The sequence below is a fragment of the Salvelinus fontinalis genome, chromosome 36, assembly GCF_029448725.1.
Source record: "Salvelinus fontinalis isolate EN_2023a chromosome 36, ASM2944872v1, whole genome shotgun sequence".
Taxonomy (NCBI): Eukaryota; Metazoa; Chordata; class Actinopteri; order Salmoniformes; family Salmonidae; genus Salvelinus; species Salvelinus fontinalis.
In genome coordinates, this window is record NC_074700.1 from 17,693,134 (window position 1) to 17,719,588 (window position 26,455).

The 26,455-nt window shown below is 43.9% G+C and overlaps 1 protein-coding gene across 3 annotated transcripts in view; it reads left to right on the top strand.

The window, feature by feature from the left end:
* Positions 1-1,231: 1,231 nt before the first annotated feature.
* Positions 1,232-26,455, top strand: part of LOC129835335 (sushi, von Willebrand factor type A, EGF and pentraxin domain-containing protein 1-like) — a gene marked incomplete at its 5' end in the record, with an annotated part of 115,313 nt that continues 90,089 nt past the window's right edge. For all 3 annotated transcript variants that reach the window (XM_055900930.1, XM_055900929.1, XM_055900931.1), the window contains 9 exon segments: positions 1,232-1,342; positions 1,626-1,755; positions 5,678-5,785; positions 17,227-17,358; positions 18,510-18,701; positions 21,891-22,012; positions 22,185-22,290; positions 22,941-23,150; positions 23,600-23,836. In XM_055900930.1, the coding sequence (XP_055756905.1) occupies positions 1,232-1,342; positions 1,626-1,755; positions 5,678-5,785; positions 17,227-17,358; positions 18,510-18,701; positions 21,891-22,012; positions 22,185-22,290; positions 22,941-23,150; positions 23,600-23,836 (1,348 nt within the window).

Here is a 26,455-nt window from a genome sequence, read left to right on the forward strand (position 1 = left end):
ATACCTCACTAAATGGGTCTTTTCCAGCTGTGAACTTTCACACAAAACCCAGTAAAGCAGTCTTCTCTGTTGACATTGACCTACCTGGCTTAGCAAAGCTTAGAGGGAGTCTCATATACCCTAGAGCGCTGGTTCTCCACTGGTTTTGGCTACGGACCCAAATGGACCAGGTTGTCTCAGTCACGACCCAATATTTGCATTGTGATTCTTTGTGCCGAAACGCAATCTGGAAAACTATTTTGAATGTTATATTGACAGTAAATGTAGCAATTATATTAAACATTGGAACAACATTCACATCATTTCATTGTCAATAATTCCACATTTCTCATATACTTGGTGAAGAATGTTGGCAAGCTCTTTTGTTTGAGACCACAAATATTGAAAATACTGTGATTGAAAAATATTTTTTTAAGAATAATTATAATTTAAAAAAAATGTAACTTCATTATAATTTCGACACACTTTCTACCTGGTATTAGTTGTTTAAATTTAGACTGGAGTATTTTTTTAATCCCCCGCAAAAAAATATAAAATAAATAAATCCAAATTTGGGTCCCACCAGTTCAGAACCACTATCCTAGAGGGTAATGTTAAGGTTATTGATGTATAGAAAGACAGCGACAGCTGTAATCGGCAATGAGGTGATGTCAATAATAGAGACAGACACATAATTGGCTAAGAGGTGATGATGTCAACATGGCAGAGTGTTTTAACTCTGTAATTAAGAACAGAGGGGGCTCTGACATGTTGTGTGAGAGGGGTCAGAGGTTAGGTGTGACATCACAGTCCCTCCCTCAGTGTCATGACGACGTGTGATAGAAGTGTGCATCCAAAATGGCACCCTACTCCCTATGTAGTACACTACTTTTGACCAGAGCCCGATGGGCCCTGGTCAAAAGTAATGAGAATAGGATGGCATTTGGGAAGAAGCCTAAGTCTCCTCCTGGGCTTGTTGCTTCAGTTCATGTCCTTCTTTACCGTTTATTGTTCTTAGCAGAGTTGGAGTTAATTCCGTCTAAATTCCTGTCAGTTGAGGAATGGCACTCCTATGAGTAAGTCCCATCGTGTCCAATTTAACTGAGTGAAATTGAAACCAGATTGACCCCGACATCTTCCTTGTTAGGTTTTTGGGGGATTTTTTGGCCACCTCTTTATCCATCCACTCTGATTCTTAGGACTGTCGTTTATCTGTTGTTTATTTTCTTACTCTCTCCATCCAGATTCAGAACGTCCGTGGATCCAGTGCCCCAGAGACGTGGTGGCAGAAACGGACGAGCGGCGTGGCACTGCCAACATCAGCTGGAAGGTGCCCACTGCTACTGACAACTCTGGGGAGGAGGTGAGTGGAGGAGGGTTGTCTCTTTTCCCCTCCAGGGTGTTAGTGTGCACCTCTCCTGAGGTTCATATTTTCTCTGTGAAGAGCTTTTCACAAAATGCAACAAGGTGCAGAACATCAACTCAAACCTAAACCCCCAAGCAACCAAGACCAAGCAGTAGGGCCAAGGAACAAAGGAAAAACTCTCAAGGAAGGAAGAATCCTTTACATGACTAATCCTGTGAAGGAATCAATGAGAGATGATGAATAATACTCCTAACAGTCATCTGTGACCTTTGCCCTCTAGGTCCTGGTTCAGGTGAAGCCTGTGTACACCCCTCCCCAGCTGTTCCCTATAGGAGAGGAGAAGATAATCTATACAGCGACAGACCGTGCTGGGAACCAGGCTAACTGCACCTTCACTGTCACTGTCATAGGTGAGGTCAGGTCGCAAGCACATCACAACCAACCATCAGATCACAACCACATATCACAACCACATCACAACCAGCAGCATACCACCCTGCATACCACTGCTGGCTTGCTTCTGAAGCTAAGCAGGGTTGGTCCTGGTCAGTCCCTGGATGGGAGACCAGATGCTGCTGGAAGTGGTGTTGGAGGGCCAGTAGGAGGCACTCTTTCCTCTGGTCTAAAAAATATCCCAATGCCCCAGGGCAGTGATTGGGGACACTGTCCTGTATAGGGTGCCGTCTTTCGGATGGGACGTTAAACGGGTGTCCTGACTCTCTGCGGTCATTAAAGATCCCATGGCACTTATCGTAAGAGTAGGGGTGTTAACCCCGGTGTCCTGGCTAAATTCCCAATCTGGCCCTCAAACCATCATAATCCCCAGTTTACAATTGGCTCATTCATCCCCCTCCTCTCCCCTGTAACTATTCCCCAGGTCGTTGCTGCAAATGAGAACGTGTTCTCAGTCAACTTACCTGGTAAAATAACGGTAAAATAATAATAAAAATAAATAAATAAAAAATAAATAAAAATAAACAACCAACCACATATCACAACCACACATCAGATCACAACCACATATCACAACCACATATCACAACCACAACCAACCACATATCACAACCACATATCACAACCACAACCAACCATCAGATCACAACCACATATCACAACCACATATCACAACCACATATCACAACCACATATCACAACCACATATAACAACCACATATCACAACCACATATCACAACCACAACCAACCATCAGATCACAACCACATATCACAACCACATATCACAACCACATATAACAACCACATATCACAACCACATATCACAACCACATATCACAACCACATATCACAACCACATATCACAACCACATATCACAACCACAACCAACCATCAGATCACAACCATCAGATCACAACCACATATCACAACCACATATCACAACCACATATCACAACCACATATCACAACCACATATCACAACCACAACCAACCATCAGATCACAACCACATATCACAACCACATATCACAACCACATATCACAACCACAACCAACCACATATCACAACCACATCACAACCAACCATCAGATCACAACCACATATCACAACCACATATCACAACCACATATCACAACCACATATCACAACCACATATCACAATCACAACCACATATCACAACCACATATCACAACCACATATCACAACCACATATCACAATCACAACCACATATCACAACCACACATCACAACCACATATCACAACCACATATCACAACCACATATCACAACCATCAGATCACAACCACATATCACAACCATCAGATCACAACCACATATCACAACCACATATCACAACCACATATCACAACCACATATCACAACCACATATCACAACCACATATCACAACCACATATCACAACCATCAGATCACAACCACATATCACAACCATCAGATCACAACCACATATCACAACCACATATCACAACCACATATCACAACCACATATCACAACCACATATCACAACCACACATCACAACCACAACCAACCATCAGATCACAACCACATATCACAACCACATCACAACCACATATCACAACCACATATCACAACCATATATCACAACCACATATCACAACCACATATCACAACCACATATCACAACCACATATCACAACCACATATCACAACCATATATCACAACCATATATCACAACCACATATCACAACCACATATCACAACCACATATCACAACCACATATCACAACCACACATCACAACCACATCACAACCACATATCACAACCACATATCACAACCACATATCACAATCACATATCACAACCACAACCAACCATCAGATCACAACCACACATCACAACCACATCACAACCACATCACAACCACATATCACAACCACATATCACAACCACATATCACAACCACATATCACAACCACATATCACAACCACATATCACAACCACATATCACAACCACATATCACAACCACATATCACAACCACATATCACAACCACAACCAACCATCAGATCACAACCACATATCACAACCACAACCAACCATCAGATCACAACCACATCACAACCACATATCACAACCACATATCACAACCACATATCACAACCACATATCACAACCACATATCACAACCACATATCACAACCACATATCACAACCACATCACAACCACATATAACAACCACATATCACAACCACATCACAACCACATCACAACCACATATAACAACCACAGATCACAACCACATATCACAACCACATATCACAACCACATCACAACCACATCACAACCACATATCACAACCACATATCACAACCACATATCACAACCACATATCACAACCACATATCACAACCACATATAACAACCACATATCACAACCACAGATCACAACCACATATCACAACCACATATCACAACCACATATCACAACCACATATCACAACCACATATCACAACCACATATCACAACCACATCACAACCATATATCACAACCACATATCACAACCACATATCACAACCACATCACAACCACATATCACAACCACATATCACAACCACATCACAACCATATATCACAACCACATATCACAACCACATATCACAACCACATATCACAACCACATATCACAACCACATCACAACCATATATCACAACCACATATCACAACCACATATCACAACCACATATCACAACCACATCACAACCATATATCACAACCACATATCACAACCACATATCACAACCACATATCACAACCACATATCACAACCACATATCACAAGCACAGATCACATATTACTACCACATCATAACCATAACACCACCTTATTGTAACCATATCACAACCAACATCACAAGCACATCACAGCACATCACAGCAATACCAATGTGAAACGTGTGATTGCGATCAGGAACCTAAGTTTTTCCTGACCTCATGACCTGACCGTGAAAAACTCCAGGCCCCAGTTATAGCCTACAGGCTCTAGTCATACTGTATCTTTTAAGTAGCGCCCAGAGTTTCTCCTGGTCAGGTTACGTTATCAGGAAATACTTCTGGTAGTTCCTATTTCCTATTTCACTTATCGTAAGAGTAGGGGTGTTAACCCCGGTGTCCTGGCTAAATTCCCAATCTGGCCCTCAAACCATCATGGTCACCTAATAATCCCCAGTTTACAATTGTCTCATTCATCCCCCTCCTCTCCCCTGTAACTATTCCCCAGGTCGTTGCTGCAAATGAGAACGTGTTCTCAGTCAACTTACCTGGTAAAATAACGGTAAAATAAAAAATATTTTTTTTTTCCAATGACTCGGTTAGTGGGAGTGAGGTGCTTAGAACTCCAGAGTGGTGGGGTTTGGATCCCGGCTGCCACATGCAGTAGTCCCTTTGGATAAAAGATAAATAACGAGTCTACACAGTTGTCACAGGTGGCAAACTCAAGTGTGCAAAGTGTGGAAAATAAGGGTGTCCAGTGTCACACACTTAAACCTCTCAGAAACCAAGGGGGAAAGCACTGTGGTAGCCCTGAATATTTCCATATGCTATTATGAAGGAATGCAGTGGCTTTCATTAGACACACATGTTTAACACATACCACTAAAATGAAGAACATACCATACCCTACTTTACCATAGGGTTACACTAGATTGTTATCCGATTGTAGGAATACTACTACCTATATACTAATATACTGATATAAGTCCTAATGTAGGATAGCAATAGTGCTCAACACTAAATCAGTCCAATTAGTTAACATTCAGCTGGAGATTGTTGGTTGTCATGGTCAAGCTTTGTCGTCTCCCTAACAACAACGATGTTGTTCCTTTCTAGATACGGAGCCCCCTGTGATTGACAGGTGCAGGTCACCGCCCACTTTCCAGGCCACAGACACGCAGGCGGCCGTCGCCTGGGAGGTGCCACAGTTTTCCGACAACTCAGGTGTGTGGGATCCCAGACTGCACCTCTTCCTCTCTCTCTCTCTCTCTCTCTCTCTCTCTCTCTCTCTCTCTCTCTCTCTCTCTCTCTCTCTCTCTCTCTCTCTCTCTCTCTCTCTCTCTCTCTCTCTCTCTCTCTCTCTCTAGCAAAGACTTATAGATGACCTGGAGCCAGTGGGTTTGGCGACAAATATGAAGCGAGGGCCAGCCAACAAGAGCATACAGGTCGCAGTGGTGGGTAGTATATGGGGCCTTGGTGACAAAACGGATGGCAGGGTGTGTGTGATAGTGGAATGGTGTGAACCAGAGAGACAGAGGACGTGCGGTATACAGGATAGTGTGTTTCTGTCATCACCGTACTATTAGGGGCCGTGGTTCACTTCACTTCAGACATCTGAGAGACACAGGCATTTTTTTGTGGGAAAATGCTGAACTATAGAAATGTTTTTGGACATACGCACATCCTTAAAAATGTTGGTGCCAAAACGAATCTTCGTCAGACCTGACGGATGGGAACGTTGTCAATAAAGCGGTGAATTGGGAGCATAGTTAGTGTGAGCTTTACATATATGCTTAGATAGAAACACTTATGCAATAATATACTAATTATAGAGTCATATACAGTCATGTATATTCCTTCAGTTTACTATACCACAAAAAGTTCAATCATCATTTCTACTATATATTAGTGCTCCAGGGTCCAAAAACTGTGTCAGAGAGGTGTGCTGATCTAGGATCAGGATCCCCCTGTCCATATAGTCTTATTCATTATGATGTCAAAAAGGCAAAACTGATTCTAGTTCAGCACCCCTGCTCTGAGAGCTTTAACACACAGTGTTCTGTGCTGGCTAATATGAAGGCCATGGCGTCATAGATCACCTAATACTGAACCTCTGTGGCTGGCACAGAGAACACACACACACACACACACACACACACACACACACACACACACACACACACACACACACACACACACACACACACACACACACACACACACACACACACACACACACACTAACACTAACACTAACACTAACACTAACACTAACACTAACACTAACACTAACACTAACACTAACACTAACACTAACACACACACACACACACACACACACACACACACACACACACACTAACACACACTAACACTAACACTAACACTAACACTAACACACACACTAACACTAACACACACACTAACACTAACACTAACACTAACACTAACACTAACACTAACACTAACACTAACACTAACACTAACACACACACACACATACACACACACACACATACACACATACACACATACACACATACACACATACACACATACACACATACACACATACACACACACACACATACATTCTGTACACACATATACACAAGTCAAAGGGTGATGTTAGTACTGGACCTCTCTGGCTGGCACAGAGAACACACACACACACACACATACATACTGTACACACATATGCACAAGTCAAAGGGTGATGTTAGTACTGGACCTCTCTGGCTGGATGACCCACAGACTTGCTGACAGAGAGTCTGGAGAGCTCATGTTTCAGTATGCAGTAAGGAAGTGTTTATGTGTGTCAGTGAACAGCTGAGTCAGGAACAGTAATGTATAGACAGGACATCAGCTATGTTTCAGTGAGTTTGATGACCTCACTCAGTATGCAGACACAGGGTCTTGCTTAAACACAAGCACACACACACACACACACACACACACACACACACACACACACACACACACACACACACACACACACACACACACACACACACACACACACACACACACACACACACACACACACACACACACACACACACACACACACACACACACACACACACACCATAGGGTAATAGTGAATCTCTCAGACAAACAGATAGAACATCCCCAAACAGCAGCCCTTGTGACAGGTACATCACCATAACTCTCTATGGGGCTCTAACCTGTCATCATCACTGCTGCTGGCCTGCTGGGAACTCACACACTCAGTCAGACAGATATACACACACACTCAGACAGACAGATATACACACTCAGACAGACAGATACACACACTCAGTCAGACAGATGTACACACACACTCAGTCAGACAGAGACACACACTCAGTCAGACAGATGTACACTCAGACAGACAGATGTAGACTCAGTCAGACAGATGTACACACACACTCAGTCAGACAGATGTACACACACACTCAGACAGATACACACACACACTCAGACAGACAGATACACATGCATGCATTCAAGCACACACACAGTATAGACTAAATATTTGAGCACACGCACACACGCACACACACACACACACACACACACACACACACACACACACACACACACACACACACACACACACACACACACACACACACACACACACACACACACACACACACACTACCTTCCTGCCAAGGTCCACACACGATATGCCATCAACAAGCAAACAGAAATAACCACGTTGTGGTTTTCAACCAAGGCGGCGAGGCGACGTCACTCGGACGTTACTCCAACGTCAGCATGTTTTGTTTTTCCATCAGGCCCACGCCCTGATTCCCCCCCCCCCCACACACACACACACACACACACACACACACACACACACACACACACACACACACACACACACACACACACACACACACACACACACACACACACACACACACACACACACACACACACACACACACACACACACATACACACCCTGGTCCCCGATGCTGCCTGGGTTATATTTAGTCGGAGACTGAAGGGTAGACACGGCCAGGACACCACTCAGCCAGACATGTCAGACTGATTGGAATAAAAACGGTTCTCCTCTACTCTACTGTGTCTGTTAGACCAGTGGTTCTACTCTAATCTACTGCGTCTGCTAGACCAGTGGTTCTACTCTACTGTGTCTGCTAGACCAGTGGTTCTACTCTACTGTGTCTGTTAGACCAGTGGTTCTACTCTACTGTGTCTGTTAGACCAGTGGTTCTACTCTACTGTGTCTGCTAGACCAGTGGTTCTACTCTACTGTGTCTGCTAGACCAGTGGTTCTACTCTACTGTGTCTGTTAGACCAGTGGTTCTACTCTACTGTGTCTGTTAGACCAGTGGTTCTACTCTACTGCGTCTGCTAGACCAGTGGTTCTACTCTACTGTGTCTGCTAGACCAGTGGTTCTACTCTACTGTGTCTGCTAGACCAGTGGTTCTACTCTACAGTGTCTGCTAGACCAGTGGTTCTACTCTACTGTGTCTGCTAGACCAGTGGTTCTAATCTACTGTGTCTGTTAGACCAGTGGTTCTACTCTACTGTGTCTGTTAGACCAGTGGTTCTACTCTACTGTGTCTGCTAGACCAGTGGTTCTACTCTACTGTGTCTGCAAGACCACTGGTTCTATTCTACTGTGTCTGTTAGACCAGTGGTTCTACTCTACTGTGTCTGCTAGACCAGTGGTTCTCCTCTACTGTGTCTGCTAGACCAGTGGTTGTACTCTACTGTGTCTGCTAGACCAGTGGTTGTACTCTACTGTGTCTGCTAGACCAGTGGTTCTACTCTACTGTGTCTGTTAGACCAGTGGTTCTCCTCTACTCTATTGTGTCTGTTAGACCAGTGGTTCTACTCTACTGTGTCTGTTAGACCAGTGGTTCTACTCTACTCTACTGTGTCTGTTAGACCAGTGGTTCTACTCTCCTCTACTGTGTCTGTTAGACCAGTGGTTCTACTCTACTGTGTCTGTTAGACCAGTGTTTCTACTCTCCTCTACTGTGTCTGTTAGACCAGTGGTTCTCCTCTACTCTATTGTGTCTGTTAGACCAGTGGTTTTACTCTACTCTACTGTGTCTGCTAGACCAGTGGTTCTACTCTACTGTTTCTGCTAGACCAGTGGTTCTGTTTTACTGTGTCTGTTAGACCAGTGGTTCTGTTTTACTGTGTCTGTTAGACCAGTGGTTCTACTCTACTGTGTCTTTTAGACCAGTGGTTCTACTCTACTGTGTCTGTTAGACCAGTGGTTCTACTCTACTGTGTCTTTTAGACCAGTGGTTCTGTTTTACTGTGTCTGTTAGACCAGTGGTTCTACTCTACTGTGTCTGTTAGACCAGTGGTTGTACTCTACTGTGTCTTTTAGACCAGTGGTTCTGTTTTACTGTGTCTGTTAGACCAGTGGTTCTACTCTACTGTGTCTGTTAGACCAGTGGTTCTACTCTACTGTGTCTGTTAGAACAGTGGTTCTACTCTACTGTGTCTGTTAGACCAGTGGTTCTACTCTACTGTGTCTGTTAGACCAGTGGTTCTACTCTACTCTACTGTGTCTGTTAGACAAGTGGTTCTGCTCTACTGTGTCTGTTAGACCAGTGGTTCTACTCTACTGTGTCTGTTAGACCAGTGGTTCTACTCTACTGTGTCTGTTAGACCAGTGGTTCTACTCTACTGTGTCTGTTAGACCAGTGGTTCTACTCTACTGTGTCTGTTAGACAAGTGGAACTACTCTACTGTGTCTGTTAGACCAGTGGTTCTACTCTACTGTGTCTGTTAGACCAGTGGTTCTACTCTACTGTGTCTGTTAGACCACTGGTTCTACTCTACTGTGTCTGCTAGACCAGTGGTTCTACTCTACTCTGTCTGCTAGACCAGTGGTTCTACTCTACTGTGTCTGCTAGATCAGTGGTTCTACTCTACTGTGTCTGCTAGGCCAGTGGTTCTACTCTACTGTGTCTGCTAGACCAGTGGTTCTACTCTACTGTGTCTGTTAGACCAGTGGTTCTAATCTACTGTGTCTGTTAGACCAGTGGTTCTACTCTACTGTGTCTGTTAGACCAGTGGTTCTCCTCTACTCTGTCTGCTAGACCAGTGGTTCTACTCTACTGTGTCTGCTAGACCAGTGGTTCTACTCTACTGTGTCTGCTTGACCAGTGGTTCTACTATACTGTGTCTGCTAGCACAGCGGTTCTACTCTACTGTGTCTAGTAGACCAGCGGTTCTACTCTACTCTACTGTGTCTGTTAGACCAGTGATTGTACTCTACTGTGTCTACTAGACCAGTGGTTCTACTCTACTGTGTCTGCTAGACCAGTGGGTCTACTCTACTGTGTATGCTAGACCAGTTGTTCTACTCTACTGTGTCTGTTAGACCAGTGGTTCTACTCTACTCTACTGTGTCTGTTAGACCAGTGGTTCTACTCTACTCTACTGTGTCTGTTAGACCGGTGGTTCTACTCTACTCTACTGTGTCTGATAGACCAGTGGTTCTACTCTGCTGTGTCTGATAGACCAGTGGTTCTTCTCTCCTCTACTGTGTCTGTTAGACCAGTGGTTCTACTCTACTCTACTGTGTCTGTTAGACCAGTGGTTCTACTCTCCTCTACTGTGTCTGTTAGACCAGTGGTTCTTCTCTCCTCTACTATACTGTGTCTGTTAGACCAGTGGTTCTACTCTACTCTACTGTGTCTGTTAGACCGGTGGTTCTACTCTCCTCTACTGTGTCTGATAGACCAGTGGTTCTACTCTGCTGTGTCTGATAGACCAGTGGTTCTACTCTACTCTGCTGTGTCTGTTAGACCAGTGGTTCTACTCTACTCTACTGTTTCTGTTAGACCAGTGATTCTACTCTCCTCTGCTGTGTCTGATAGACCATTGGTTCTACTCTCCTCTACTGTGTCTGTTAGACCAGTGGTTCTACTCTACTCTACTGTGTCTGTTAGACCAGTGTTTCTACTCTACTCTACTGTGTCTGTTAGACCAGTGGTTCTACTCTACTCTGCTGTGTCTGTTAGACCAGTGGTTCTACTCTCCTCTACTGTGTCTGTTAGACCAGTGGTTCTACTCTATTGTGTCTGTTAGACCAGTGGTTCTACTCTACTGTGTCTGTTAGACCAGTGGTTCTACTCTACTCTACTGTGTCTGTTAGACCAGTGGTTCTACTCTACTGTGTCTGTTAGACCATTGGTTCTCCTCTACTCTACTCTACTGTGTCTGTTAGACCAGTGGATCTCCTCTACTCTATTGTGTCTGTTAGACCAGTGGTTCTACTCTCCTCTACTGTGTCTGTTAGACCAGTGGTTCTACTCTACTCTGTCTGTTAGACCAGTGGTTCTCCTCTACTCTATTGTGTCTGTTAGACCAGTGGTTCTACTCTACTCTACTCTACTGTGTCTGTTAGACCAGTGGATCTCCTCTACTGTGTCTGTTAGACCAGTGGTTCTACTCTACTGTGTCTGTTAGACCAGTGGTTCTACTCTACTCTACTGTGTCTGTTAGACCAGTGGTTCTACTCTACTGTGTCTGTTAGACCAGTGGTTCTCCTCTACTCTACTCTACTTTGTCTGTTAGACCAGTGGATCTCCTCTACTCTATTGTGTCTGTTATACCAGTGGTTCTACTCTCCTCTACTGTGTCTGTTAGACCAGTGGTTCTACTCTACTCTGTCTGTTAGACCAGTGGTTCTCCTCTACTCTATTGTGTCTGTTAGACCAGTGGTTCTACTCTACTCTACTCTACTGTGTCTGTTAGACCAGTGGATCTCCTCTACTGTGTCTGATAGACCAGTGGTCCTACTCTACTCTACTGTGTCTGTTAGACCAGTGGTTCTACTCTACTCTACTGTGTCTGTTAGACCAGTGATTCTACTCTCCTCTACTGTGTCTGTTAGACCAGTGGTTCTACTCTACTGTGTCTGTTAGACCAGTGGTTCTACTCTCCTCTACTGTGTCTGTTAGACCAGTGGTTCTCCTCTACTCTATTGTGTCTGTTAGACCAGTGGTTATACTCTACTCTACTCTACTGTGTCTGTTAGACCAGTGGTTCTACTCTACTCTATTGTGTCTGTTAGACCAGTGGTTCTACTCTACTCTACTGTGTCTGTTAGACCAGTGGTTCTACTCTACTCTGTCTGTTAGACCAGTGGTTCTCCTCTACTCTATTGTGTCTGTTAGACCAGTGGTTCTACTCTACTCTACTCTACTCTACTGTGTCTGTTAGACCAGTGGATCTCCTCTACTGTGTCTGTTAGACCAGTGGTTCTACTCTACTGTGTCTGTTAGACCAGTGGTTCTACTCTACTCTACTGTGTCTGTTAGACCAGTGGTTCTACTCTACTGTGTCTGTTAGACCAGTGGTTCTCCTCTACTCTACTCTACTGTGTCTGTTAGACCAGTGGATCTCCTCTACTCTATTGTGTCTGTTAGACCAGTGGTTCTACTCTCCTCTACTGTGTCTGTTAGACCAGTGGTTCTACTCTACTCTGTCTGTTAGACCAGTGGTTCTCCTCTACTCTATTGTGTCTGTTAGACCAGTGGTTCTACTCTACTCTACTCTACTGTGTCTGTTAGACCAGTGGATCTCCTCTACTGTGTCTGATAGACCAGTGGTCCTACTCTACTCTACTGTGTCTGTTAGACCAGTGGTTCTACTATACTCTACTGTGTCTGTTAGACCAGTGATTCTACTCTCCTCTACTGTGTCTGTTAGACCAGTGGTTCTACTCCACTGTGTCTGTTAGACCAGTGGTTCTACTCTCCTCTACTGTGTCTGTTAGACCAGTGGTTCTCCTCTACTCTATTGTGTCTGTTAGACCAGTGGTTATACTCTACTCTACTCTACTGTGTCTGTTAGACCAGTGGATCTCCTCTACTCTATTGTGTCTGTTAGACCAGTGGTTCTACTCTACTCTACTGTGTCTGTTAGACCAGTGGTCCTACTCTACTCTACTGTGTCTGTTAGACCAGTGATTCTACTCTCCTCTACTGTGTCTGTTAGACCAGTGGTTCTACTCTACTCTACTGTGTCTGTTAGACCAGTGGTTCTACTCTACTATACTGTGTCTGTTAGACCAGTGGTTCTCCTCTACTCCATTGTGTCTGTTAGGCCAGTGGTTCTCCTCTACTCTATTGTGTCTGTTAGACCAGTGGTTCTACTCTCCTCTACTGTGTCTGTTAGACCAGTGGTTCTACTCTACTGTGTCTGTTAGACCAGTGGTCCTACTCTACTGTGTCTGTTAGACCAGTGGTTCTACTCTACTGTGTCTGTTAGACCACTGGTTCTATTCTACTGTGTCTGTTAGACCAGTGGTTTTCCTCTACTCTACTCTACTGTGTCTGTTAGACAAGTGGTTCTACTCTACTCTACTCTATTGTGTCTGTTAGACAAGTGGTTCTACTCTCCTCTACTGTGTCTGATAGACCAGTGGTTTTCCTCTACTCTACTCTACTGTGTCTGTTAGACAAGTGGTTCTACTCTACTCTACTCTATTGTGTCTGTTAGACCAGTGGTTCTACTCTACTCTACTGTGTCTGTTAGACCAGTGGTTCTACTCTACTCTACTGTGTCTGTTAGACCAGTGGTTCTACTCTACTCTACTGTGTCTGTTAGACCAGTGGTTCTACTCTACTCTACTCTACTGTGTCTGCTAGACCAGTGGTTCTACTCTACTGTTTCTGTTAGACCAGTGGTTCTACTCTACTGTTTCTGTTAGACCAGTGGTTCTACTCTACTGTGTCTGTTAGACCAGTGGTTCTACTCTACTCTACTGTGTCTGTTAGACCAGTGGTTCTACTCTACTGTGTCTGCTAGACCAGTGGTTTTACTCTACTCTCCTCTATTGTGTCTGTTAGACCAGTGGTTCTACTCTACTCTACTGTGTCTGTTAGACCAGTGGTTTTACTCTACTCTCCTCTATTGTGTCTGTTAGACCAGTGGTTCTACTCTACTGTGTCTGTTAGACCAGTGGTTCTACTCTCCTCTACTGTGTCTGTTAGACCAGTGGTTCTACTCTACTCTACTGTGTCTGTTAGACCAGTGGTCCTACTCTACTCTACTCTGTCTGTTAGACCAGTGGTTCTACTCTACTCTACTGTGTCTGTTAGACCAGTGGTTCCACTCTACTCTACTGTGTCTGTTAGACCAGTGGATCTACTCTCCTCTACTGTGTCTGATAGACCAGTGGTTCTACTCTACTCTACTCTACTGTGTCTGTTAGACCAGTTGTTCTACTCTCCTATACTCTGTCTGTTAGACCAGTGGTTCTACTCTCCTCTACTGTGTCTGTTAGACCAGTGGTTCTACTCTCCTCTACTGTGTCTGATAGACCAGTTGTTCTACTCTCCTCTACTGTGTCTGTTAGACCAGTGGTTCTACTCTACTCTACTCTACTGTGTCTGTTAGATCAGTGGTTCTACTCTCCTCTACTGTGTCTGTTAGACCAGTGGTTCTCCTCTACTCTACTCTACTCTGTCTGTTAGACCAGTGGATCTCCTCTACTCTATTGTGTCTGTTAGACCAGTGGTTCTACTCTCCTCTACTGTGTCTGTTAGACCAGTGGTTTTACTCTACTCTACTATACTGTGTCTGCTAGACCAGTGGTTCTACTCTACTCTACTGTGTCTGTTAGACCAGTGGTTCTACTCTCCTCTACCGTGTCTTTTAGACCAGTGGTTCTACTCTACTCTACTGTGTCTGTTAGACCAGTGTTTCTACTCTCCTCTACTGTGTCTGTTAGACCAGTGGTTCTACTCTACTCTACTGTGTCTGTTAGATCAGTGGTTCTACTCTACTCTACTGTGTCTGTTAGACCAGTGGTTCTACTCTCCTCTACTGTGTCTGTTAGACCAGTGGTTCTACTCTACTGTGTCTGTTAGACCAGTGGTTCTACTCTACTGTGTCTGATAGACCAGTGGTTCTACTCTACTCTATTGTGTCTGTTAGACCAGTGGTTCTACTCTACTGTGTCTGTTCGACCAGTGGTTCTACTCTACTCTACTGTGTCTGTTTGACCAGTGGTTTTACTCTACTCTACTGTGTCTGTAGTAGACCAGTGGTTCTAATCTACTCTACTGTGTCTGTTAGACCAGTGGTTCTACTCTACTCTACTGTGTCTGTTAGACCAATGTTTCTACTCTCCTCTACTGTGTCTGTTAGACCAGTGGTTCTACTCTACTCTACTGTGTCTGTTAGACCAGTGGTTCTACTCTCCTCTACTGTGTCTGTTAGACCAGTGGTCCTACTCTACTCTACTGTGTCTGTTAGACCAGTGGTTCTACTCTCCTCTACTGTGTCTGTTAGACCAGTGGTTCTACTCTACTATACTGTGTCTGTTAGACCAGTGGTTTTACTCTACTCTACTCTACTGTGTCTGTTAGACCAGTGGTTCTACTCTCCTCTACTGTGTCTGTTAGACCAGTGGTTCTCCTCTACTGTGTCTGTTAGACCAGTGGTTCTACTCTACTCTACTGTTTCTGTTAGACCAGTGGTTCTACTCTACTGTGTCTGTTAGACCAGTTGTTCTACTCTACTCTACTCTACTGTGTCTGTTAGACCAGTGGTTCTACTCTACTCTACTGTGTCTGTTAGACCAGTGGTTCTACTCTCCTCTACTGTGTCTGTTAGACCAGTTGTTCTACTCTCCTCTACTCTGTCTGTTAGACCAGTGGTTCTACTCTACTGTGTCTGTTAGACCAGTGGTTCTCAAACCTCTCCTCGGGGCCCCCCAGCCGTTCCATGTATTTGATCTATTCCATCTATTCCAGCTAGCACACCTGATTCAACTGGTCAAGTGATCATCAAGCCCTTGACCAGGTGAATCAGGTGAACTACTGTAGTACAAGGCTTCCCCTGAAGAGGGGGGACGGCTGGGTCTTTGTGTGTGCGTATGTGTGTGTGTGTGTGTGTGTGCCTAGGACAGCATCTTTCTTTTTCTCTCTCTCTCTCTTTCTCTCATCCATCCATCCCTTCATCAATCCCTCCATCCATTTATTTTTCCAGACAGTAGCAATTACCCCCAGTCTGCCCAGATGATTATGATATTATTTATTCTGGTGCCATGTGATGGTCTGAGAGAGAGACCAGCCATTTCAACATGTTTCAACATGCCCTGCCGTTGTATAACTTGTATGGTTAACCAGGACTAGAGTGACTCATTCTGCCATCTATGGTAACTGACCCAACACTGCTCTCTGCAGGGCTATTAATGATACTGTACTTTATCTAGGTGTCTTTCAAACATTATTTATTTTGTATTTTATTTTTATTTAACCTTTATTTAACTAGGCATGTCAGTTGAGAACAAATTCTTATTTACAATGACGGCCAAAATCTAACCCGGAAGACACTGGTCCAATTGTGCACCGCCCTATGGGACTTCCAAACACGGCCGGTTGTGATACATCCTGGAATCGAACCAAGGTCTGTTGTGACGCCTCTAGCACTGAGATGCAGTGCCTTAGACCGCTGTGCCACTCGGGAGCAGCAGTGACAATGACAAGACAGTTGACTTTCGAGTGTTAAACCAAGGATGTAAACCTGTGATCCAACAAATGATAAGAAAGCCAAAGTACATAGTTGGTACAGAGTTTGTCTGTGCTTTAATGTCCCAGAGACGGTCTGCAAGATCATATATACGTGTTAGTTATTGTTTTTGTGTGTTGTGTACCATTCTCAGGTGGGCGTCTGGGTGTGTCCACCACGCACACACCAGGCTCTCTATTCCCTGTCGGAGAGACGGTGGTGAGCTACACAGCTACGGATCAGGCAGGCAACAACCGCACCTGCCACCTCACCATCACTGTACAAGGTAAAAGGAAGGAGTTTACTAGAGTTTACTAGAGCATACTAGAGATGACCAGAGTATACTAGAGATGACCAGAGTATACTAGAGTTACCCGAGTATACTAGAGATGACCAGAGTATAGTAGAGTTGGCCAGAGTATAGTAGAGTTGACCAGAGTATACTAGAGTTTACTAGAGCATACTAGAGATGACCAGAGTATACTAGAGATGACCAGAGTATAGTAGAGTTGGCCAGAGTATAGTAGAGTTGGCCAGAGTATAGTAGAGTTGGCCAGAGTATAGTAGAGTTGACCAGAGTTGACCAGAGTTGACCAGAGTTGACCAGAGTTGACCAGAGTTGACCAGAGTAGACTAGAGTAGACTAGAGTAGACAAGAGTAGACCAGAGTAGACTAGAGTAGACTAGAGTTGACCAGAGTTGACCAGAGTTGACCAGAGTAGACTAGAGTTGACCAGAGTTGACCAGAGTAGACTAGAGTTGACCAGAGTAGACTAGAGTTGACCAGAGTAGACTAGAGTTGACCAGAGTAGACTAGAGTTGACCAGAGTAGACTAGAGTATACTAGAGTAGACTAGAGTATACTAGAGTAGACCAGAGTATACTAGAGTTTACCAGAGTATAGTAGAGCTGACCAGAGTTGACCAGACTTTACTAGAGTATACTAGAGTTGACCAGAGTTTCCTAGAGATGACCAATGTATTCTAGAGTATACTAGAGTATACTAGAAATGACCAGAGTTTACTAGAGATGACCAGAGTATTCTAGTTTACTAGTATATTCTGTACATCTATATCTTTGCTGTGTTGTGGCTTTACAAGGTCGGCCTATACACTATCAAGCACTTAGATCTTTATTCAACTAAAGGATTTGTTTAAATGTTCATGTATTTATGTCATATTTAATATAGGTTTTTATTTGGTTTAAGCAGAGCTTCACTATTTTGGAATAGGATGAAATCTCAGATCAGTTGTTTGGGACTGTACTTCACATTTGCTATCCACTTTCTTTCCTTCCTCCATATTGTACTGCATTACCTATCCATGTAGAGACTGGGTGCACACAAAATAAATACAATATGTATTTTATTTCATATAATTCAGCCAGCGCCATAACTACATTACCCATGAAGCTCTGCATATCTCTATTATATTCCAGGGTCTACATGTGAGCAGCCCTTCGTCCCAGTGAATGGGGAGTTCTCCTGTTCAGAAGAGGAGGACGGGGTCAACTGTACTCTGTACTGTAACGACGGATACAGCTTCACACAGCAGGCCGACCACAGCTACTTCTGTGCTAACAACGGAGTGTGGGAGCCGCCACACTTGCCCGACAGACCCGACTGCTCCTGTGAGTGACCTTAGTCATAGGCTGCATCCTAAATGGAACCCTATTCACTATTTAGTGCACTACTTTGAACCCTGGTCTTTGGGTATGGGTGCCATTTGGGACACATTCCTATAGTACATTTTCTTTGACAGTTTTGTTTTCATCACTTTGGTGCAATTTTCACAAGTATGTGGTCAATTATCACAACTCAGTACAAAACTCTTGTCAGATAATCAAAAAGGCAGTTGTTTCAAAACTCTAAGCACATTTTCAATTGACTAAGCTAACATATGGAATTGTTATAAGATAATCATACCATGCATCATTTAGCTATTTGATTTTGAATTTTAGGAATTTTAGGTATAAAAAATATATAAATTCAAATTATTTGATAAATTATTGAATTTGGCCTTTACTATAGCCCATAGAAACGCATTGAACAGCACATTCATTAATGGCAAAAAAGACAGTCAAAAAATGTACCATAAGGAATAAGGATTTGAAGTGTCTGTCCTATATCTAGGGGCTATAAGAAAGCTCAGGAAATATGGGACAAAGCACCTCCATAATACCATTGGTTTGTATGTGTTACCTTCAGACGAGTCCCGTGACACTTGTGGGGGTCGTAGAACAAAATGGAAAACAACAGCGGGTTTGTGAGAGTCACCCCTCTTCATATTAGTTTGCAGCTCAAACGGTTTGGACGCTACAGACAGAAGTTGGCACATCAGCGTTACCGACTTCAGACGAGTCCCATTTGATGGGGATTTTTTTATTACCTTACTTAGGTACACGGGTATCAAGGACTAAAATACATTTGACTATTACTTAACCCGACTGCTCTTAATTGATGATCACGTTAAACGTTTGCTAAACCTATAGATTTTACATGTGAACTGGTTTAACTACTACATATTTTGAAAACGACATAATGAAAATGTATCTGCAAAGTAGAAACATAAAAGTATACTGAACAAAATATAATGTATATGTGCTGAAATAAAAGATACACACTAAAAGCACATTTCTCTAAAATGTTGTGCATAAATTTATTTACATCCCTTTTAGTGAGCATTTCTCATTTGCCTAGATAATTCATAATCCACCTGACAGGTGTGGCATATCATGAAACTGATTAAACGGCTTGATCATTACACAGGTGCACCTTATGCTGGGGGCAATAAAAGGCAACTTCAGCATGAAAATGCACAGCCCCATGTCACAAGGATCTGTACACAATTCCTGGAAGCTGGAATTCCATGGCCTGCGTACTCATCAGAAATCTCACCCATTGAGCATGTTTGGGATGCTCTGGATTGACATGTACGACAACGTGTTCCAGGAGCCGCCAATATCCAGCAACTTCGCACAGCCATTGAAAAAGAGTGGGACAACATTCCATAGGCCACAACAGCCTGATCAACGCTATGCAAAGGAGATGTGACACACTGCGTTAGGCAAATGGTGGTCACACCAGATACTGACTGGTTTTCTGATCCACGTATCCATGACCAACAGATGCATATCTGTATTCCCAGTCATGTGAAATCCATAGATTAGGGCCTAATGAATTCATTTACATTGAACGATTTCTTTATATCAACTGTAACTCAGTCAAATCTTTGAAATTGTTGCATGTTGAGTTTATATTTTTGTTCAGTATATGATATATACTCGAATGTACTACTATGATGATGAGTATTATGATTTTACTTCACAGTAAGTTTCAAAAACATCTGATATTGACAAGATCAGCGATGTACGGTATGTAACAAATACATTTGAATCAAAGTTTATTGGTCCCGTACAGAGATTAGCAGATGGTACAGCAGGTGTAGTGAAATGCTTGTGTTTCTAGCTGCCTACAGTGCAGTATTACAATATCAATACAATACAATACCAATATGCAAATAATCCAGAAAGTCCAAAACAAGAAATAAATGCATCCCCTATGAAGTAAACATCCCATTCTCTTATGAACTGAGCCACGTACAGGACAACTACAAAACACAAGTGCAATATAATACTGTAAAATACAATACACGATTATAATAAAGCTGGAAGATGTATGATTGCCATCCCCATGAGCGTACCACCCTACTTCAGGCCATGGATGAGATATGCAATGACGTCATACCTACAGTATGTCAGGCTTGGATTCGCCGTGCCAAAAGGTTTATCCCCAGGTGCATGAACAATGAGGACATTTACTGTGATGTCAATGAGAAGCTAAAGTATGACCAATGAGAACATTTACTGTGATGTCAATGAGAAGCTAAAGTATGACCAATGAGAACATTTACTGTGATGTCAATGAGAAGCTAAAGTATGACCAATGAGAACATTTACTGTGATGTCAATGAGAAGCTAAAGTATGACCAATGAGAACATTTACTGCGATTTCGATGAGAACATATGGCCAACTGCTTAAGACAGACTTAATGCAAACTAGTGGCTGCTAAACATTAGGTTTCTTTAATGTATTTCATTTGATTACATTGTGAAAGATTTCTTCAATGATCACATCTTTGTCTTCAATGATCACACCTATAAATGTATACATTTTAATGGGTAGTGCAAGTGTATTGCCTAATGTGAAAACAGTGTAATGTATTGTAATTTACAGTACTGTTGCAAACTACATTCAAAGGGCAATTTTGAATCATGTCTCTTAAATTTGCTATTGGATTAACTGGTTGTTAAAATGACTTAATATGGAAGATGTCATTATATTGTGTTTTGGTGATTAAACCAATGTACTCATTAAATTTCACAGTAAACTTTTATTTGGGGTTAAGATGTCGTCAAACAAAAGGAATGCACAATAAAAGGTTTTAAATGTAAGACTGGCTGGTTTACAAGTGTTACCAGTTTGGAGTTTTGTACAAAGAGTTTTGAAAATTCACCGCTTGATTGTGAAAATAGTACCAGTGATAAAAAATGTCATATTTAGTCACATCCTCTCTTTCCACCTCTTAAATTACAGTTACAGTCTACAGTAGCTGTACATGCATGCTTTTCATTAATGAAATGAAATAATGTGTGTGCGTGTGTTTGCATGTCTGTGTCGGTGTGTGTGTGTGTGTGTGTGTGTGTGTGTGTGTGTGTGTGTGTGTGTGTGCGTGTGTTTGTGTGTGTGTGTGTGTGTGTGTGTGTGTGTGTGTGTGTGTGTGTGTGTGTGTGTGTGTGTGTCCTGTCCCTCTATCTCAGTGAACCGTATTGCCAACCATGGGTTCAAGCCCTTTGAGATGCTGTTCAAAGCCTCTCGCTGTGATGACCTGGACCTGGTCAAGTCCTTCACTGGGGAGTTCAGCACTAAACTAGGAGACATGGTGAGAACACAGGAGTACACACACACACACACACACACACACACACACACACACACACACACACACACACACACACACACACACACACACACACACACACACACACACACACACACACACACACACACACACACACACACACATTTCCTTTCTCTCTCAACTGTATCCATAGCTCCCGACCATCTGCAGTAATGATGATGTTGCCTGCAAGTTAGATGTGATGTCACAGGGCCACTGTCTTGAGTACAACTACGACTATGAGAATGGATTCGCCATCGGTAAGACCTTTTCAATTACTATTGGGCAAAGACTTTTCTCTGACCATGTGATCATGTGACCTTGTTATAGGTTGTACGAACGGCTCAGAGTTTTTATTCCTGGACAGGTCATGTTGCCTGTAAAAACTCCTTGCCCCAACTATAAGATTGTACTGTACAAGCAGTAGAGCCTCGACATTAATGTATTTTCCCTATAACCCCCCCTCTCCCCCCCTCTTCCTTCCCCCCATCCCCTCTCTCCCTCTCTCTCCCCCCTCCCAACCCCTCACTCTCTTTCCCTCCCCCTCCCTCCCTTCCCTCTTCTTCCCCTCTGTCTCCCCTCTCCCTACACCTCCCCCTCTTTCCCTCCCTCCCTCCCTCCCCACTCCCTCCCTTCCCTCTTCCTATCCCTCCCTCCCCTCTGCCTCTCCTCTACCTCCCCTCTGTCTCCCCTCTGTCTCCCCTCTGTCTCCCCTCTGCCTCCCCTCTGCCTCCCCTCTGTCTTCTCTCTACCTCCCCTCTGCCTTTCCTCTGTCTCCCCTCTGCCTCCCCTCTGTCTCCCCTCTGTCTCCCCTCTGTCTCCCCTCTGCCTCCCCTCTGTCTCCCCTCTGCCTCCCCTCTGTCTTCTCTCTGCCTCCCCTCTGTCTCATCCTCTGCCTCCCGTCTCCTAGGTCCAGGAGGATGGGGCAGTAACTGGGGACCCCAGAGTGGTCAGGACTATGCCTACTTCGATACAGGCTTTGCCACGGACAGCCAGAGAACTCCTATGCAACAGGACAGTACCGGCAGGACGGGAACCTCCCATTACCGCGCCAAGAGGCACCGTAAGATCACCGGCCCCACCAGAGACCAAAAGATACAGATCTTCTTCAACATCACAGGTAGCTATGGTGGAGGGACTGTCATCATACCCGTGTTAACACACTCATGTTCATGTTACTAAGCATATGACAGTATGCCTGTATATTTTGATCTGTTCCATCAAACGGCACCTGGCAAGTTTCTTTGGATGTGCTCACATAATGCCTGATGGACGTACACTTTACTGCCCATTGGGAAGCACTTGGCTACCTAATAAAGTTGTTTCAGACCAGGGTAGGTGATTGATTGATAATTATATTCATTATGGGAGTCTGGGAGGGAAGTCTTTGGCCAATCAATTACGTTAATTGATCATTTAACTACCAGATAATTGGCCTTAGAGGGTCGGAATTGCATAGCCATTGAATAGCCCTGGCCTAGAGGGGAGTAGGGACGGATTTAGAATTGAGTGTTAGTTGTTGTTGTTGTCGTTCGAGTCCCGTCCTTTGAGCTGTGCCCATTCTCCCAGCAAGCATCCCGTTGCCCTCGTCCAGGAACGACTCGGTGGAGGTAGCCAATCAGAAGCGCCTGATGCGGACCCTGGAGCAGCTGACCAATCGACTGAAGCGGACGCTGGCCAAGCAGCCTCTGTCGTCATATCACGTGTCTTCGGAGATGATTGTGGTGGCTGACCCCAAGTCCCTGGAGAGCAAGAGGGCCTCTCTGTTCTGCCGACCTGGGTCTGTACTGAAGGGGAGGATGTGTGGTGAGTAGTGGGCCCTGATATACACACAGTAACAGTATACAGTGGGGCAAAAAAGTATTTAGTCAGCCACCAATTGTGCAAGTTCTCCCACTTAAAAAGATGAGAGAGGCCTGTAATTTTCATCATATGTACACTTCAACTATGACAGACAAAATGAGAAGAAAAAAAAATCCAGAAAATCACATTGTAGGATTTTTTATGAATTCATTTGCAAATTATGGTGGAAAATAAGTATTTGGTCAATAACAAAAGTGTATCTAAATACTTTGTTATATACCCTTTGTTGGCAATGACAGAGGTCAAAGGTTTTCACACACTGTTGCTGGTATTTTGGCCCATTCCTCCATGCAGATCTCCTCTAGAGCAGTGCTGTTTTGGGGCTGTTGCTGGGCAACACGGACTTTCAATTCCCTCCAAAGATTTCCTATGGGGTTGAGATCTGGAGACTGGCTAGGCCACTCCAGGACCTTGAAATGCTTCTTACGAAGCCACTCCTTCGTTGCCCTGGCGGAGTGTTTGGGATCATTGTCATGCTGAAAGACCTAGCCACGTTTCATCTTCAATGCCCTTGCTGATGGAAGGAGGTTTTCACTCAAAATCTCACGATACATGGCCCCATTCATTCTGTCCTTTACACGGATCAGTCGTCCTGGTCCCTTTGCAGAAAAACAGCCCCAAAGCATGATGTTTCCACCCCCATGCTTCACAGTAGGTATGGTGTGCGCGCCAACCAAGGGGGCCAGGTACACGGTGTTTCCTCCGACACATTGGTGCGGCTGGCTTCCGGGTTGGAGGCGCGCTGTGTTAAGAAGCAGTACGGCTGGTTGGGTTGTGCTTCGGAGGACGCATGGCTTTCGACCTTCGTCTCTCCCGAGCCCGTACGGGAGTTGTAGCGATGAGACAATGTAGTAATTACTAGCGATTGGATACCACGAAAATTGGGGAGAAAATGAGATAAAAATAAAAAAAATAATAAAAAATAAAAAAATAATAATAAACTTCTTCTGGATCATCCAAATGCTCTCTAGCAAACTTCAGACGGGCCTGGACATGTACTGGCTTAAGCAGGGGGACACGTCTGGCACTGCAGGATTTGAGTCCCTGGCGGCGTAGTGTGTTACTGATGGTATGCTTTGTTACTTTGGTCCCAGCTCTCTGCAGGTCATTCACTAGGTCCCCCGTGTGGTTCTGGGATTTTTTATCACCGTTCTTGTGATCATTTTGACCCCACGGGGTGAGATCTTGCGTGGAGCCCCAGATCGAGGGAGATTATCAGTGGTCTTGTATGTCTTCCATTTCCTAATAATTGCTCCCACAGTTGATTTCTTCAAACCAAGCTGCTTACCTATTACAGATTCAGTCTTCCCAGCCTGGTGCAGGTCTACAATTTTGTTTCTGGTGTCCTTTGACAGCTCTTTGGTCTTGGCCATAGTGGAGCTTGGAGTGTGACTGTTTGAGGTTGTGGACGGGTGTCTTTTATACGATAACAAGTTCAAATAGGTGCCATTAATACAGGTAACGAGTGGAGGACAGAGGAGCCTCTTAAAGAAGAAGTTACAGGTCTGTGAGAGCCAGAAATCTTGCTTGTTTGTAGGTGACCAAATACTTATTTTCCACCATAATCTGCAAATGAATTAATAAAAAATCCTACAATGTGATTTTCTGGATTTTTTTTCTAATTTTGTCTGTCATAGTTGAAGTGTACCTATGATGAAAATTACAGGCCTCTCTCATCTTTTTAAGTGGGAGAACTTGCACAATTGGTGGCTGACTAAATACTTTTTTGCCCCACTGTATATCTTTAGCGTGGTCTCCAGGTTCACAGTGTCCACATACGGTATTAATGTCACGTTCCTGACCTATTTATGTTAGTTTTTGTGTGTTAGTTGGTCAGGACGTGAGGTTGGGTGGGCATTCTATGTTATCTGTTTCTATGTTGGTTTAGGGTTGCCTGGTATGGCTCTCAATTGGAGGCAGGTGTTTGGCGTTCCTCTAATTGAGAGTCATATTTAGGTAGGCGGTTCACAGTGTTTGTTTGTGGGTGGTTGTCTCCTGTGTCTGTGTCAATGTTTGCACCATACGGGACTGTTTACGGTTGGTTCATTTCATGTAGTCTGTTCCTGTTCATTTCGTTCTTCACGTTGTATGTAAGTTCGTCGTTCAGGTCTGTCTACTTTCGTTTTGTTATTTTGTATCATTTTCAAGTATAGTTCGTTTTGTCTTATTATATAAATTCATCATGTCATTTCAACGCGCTGCACCTTGGTTCAATCCCTGCTCCTCCTCTTCTGATGAAGAGGAGGAGGATTATCGTAACAGAACCACCCACCAAATGTCCAGAACCAAGCAGTGTGACTACGAGCAGCGACCAAATAATCAGGACTCGTGGACTTGGGACGATGTTCTGGATGGAAAGGGTGTCTACACATGGGAGGAGATCCTAGCTGGTAGAGATCGCCTTCCATGGGAACAGCTGGAGGCACTGAGGAGAGCGGAGGCTACCGGAGAGAGGAACCGGAGCTATGAGGGAACGCGTCTGGCACGGAAGCCGAAAAAGCCCGTGAGTAACTCCCAAAAATTTCTTGGGGGGGGGCTAAAGGGTAGTGGGCCAAGGGCAGG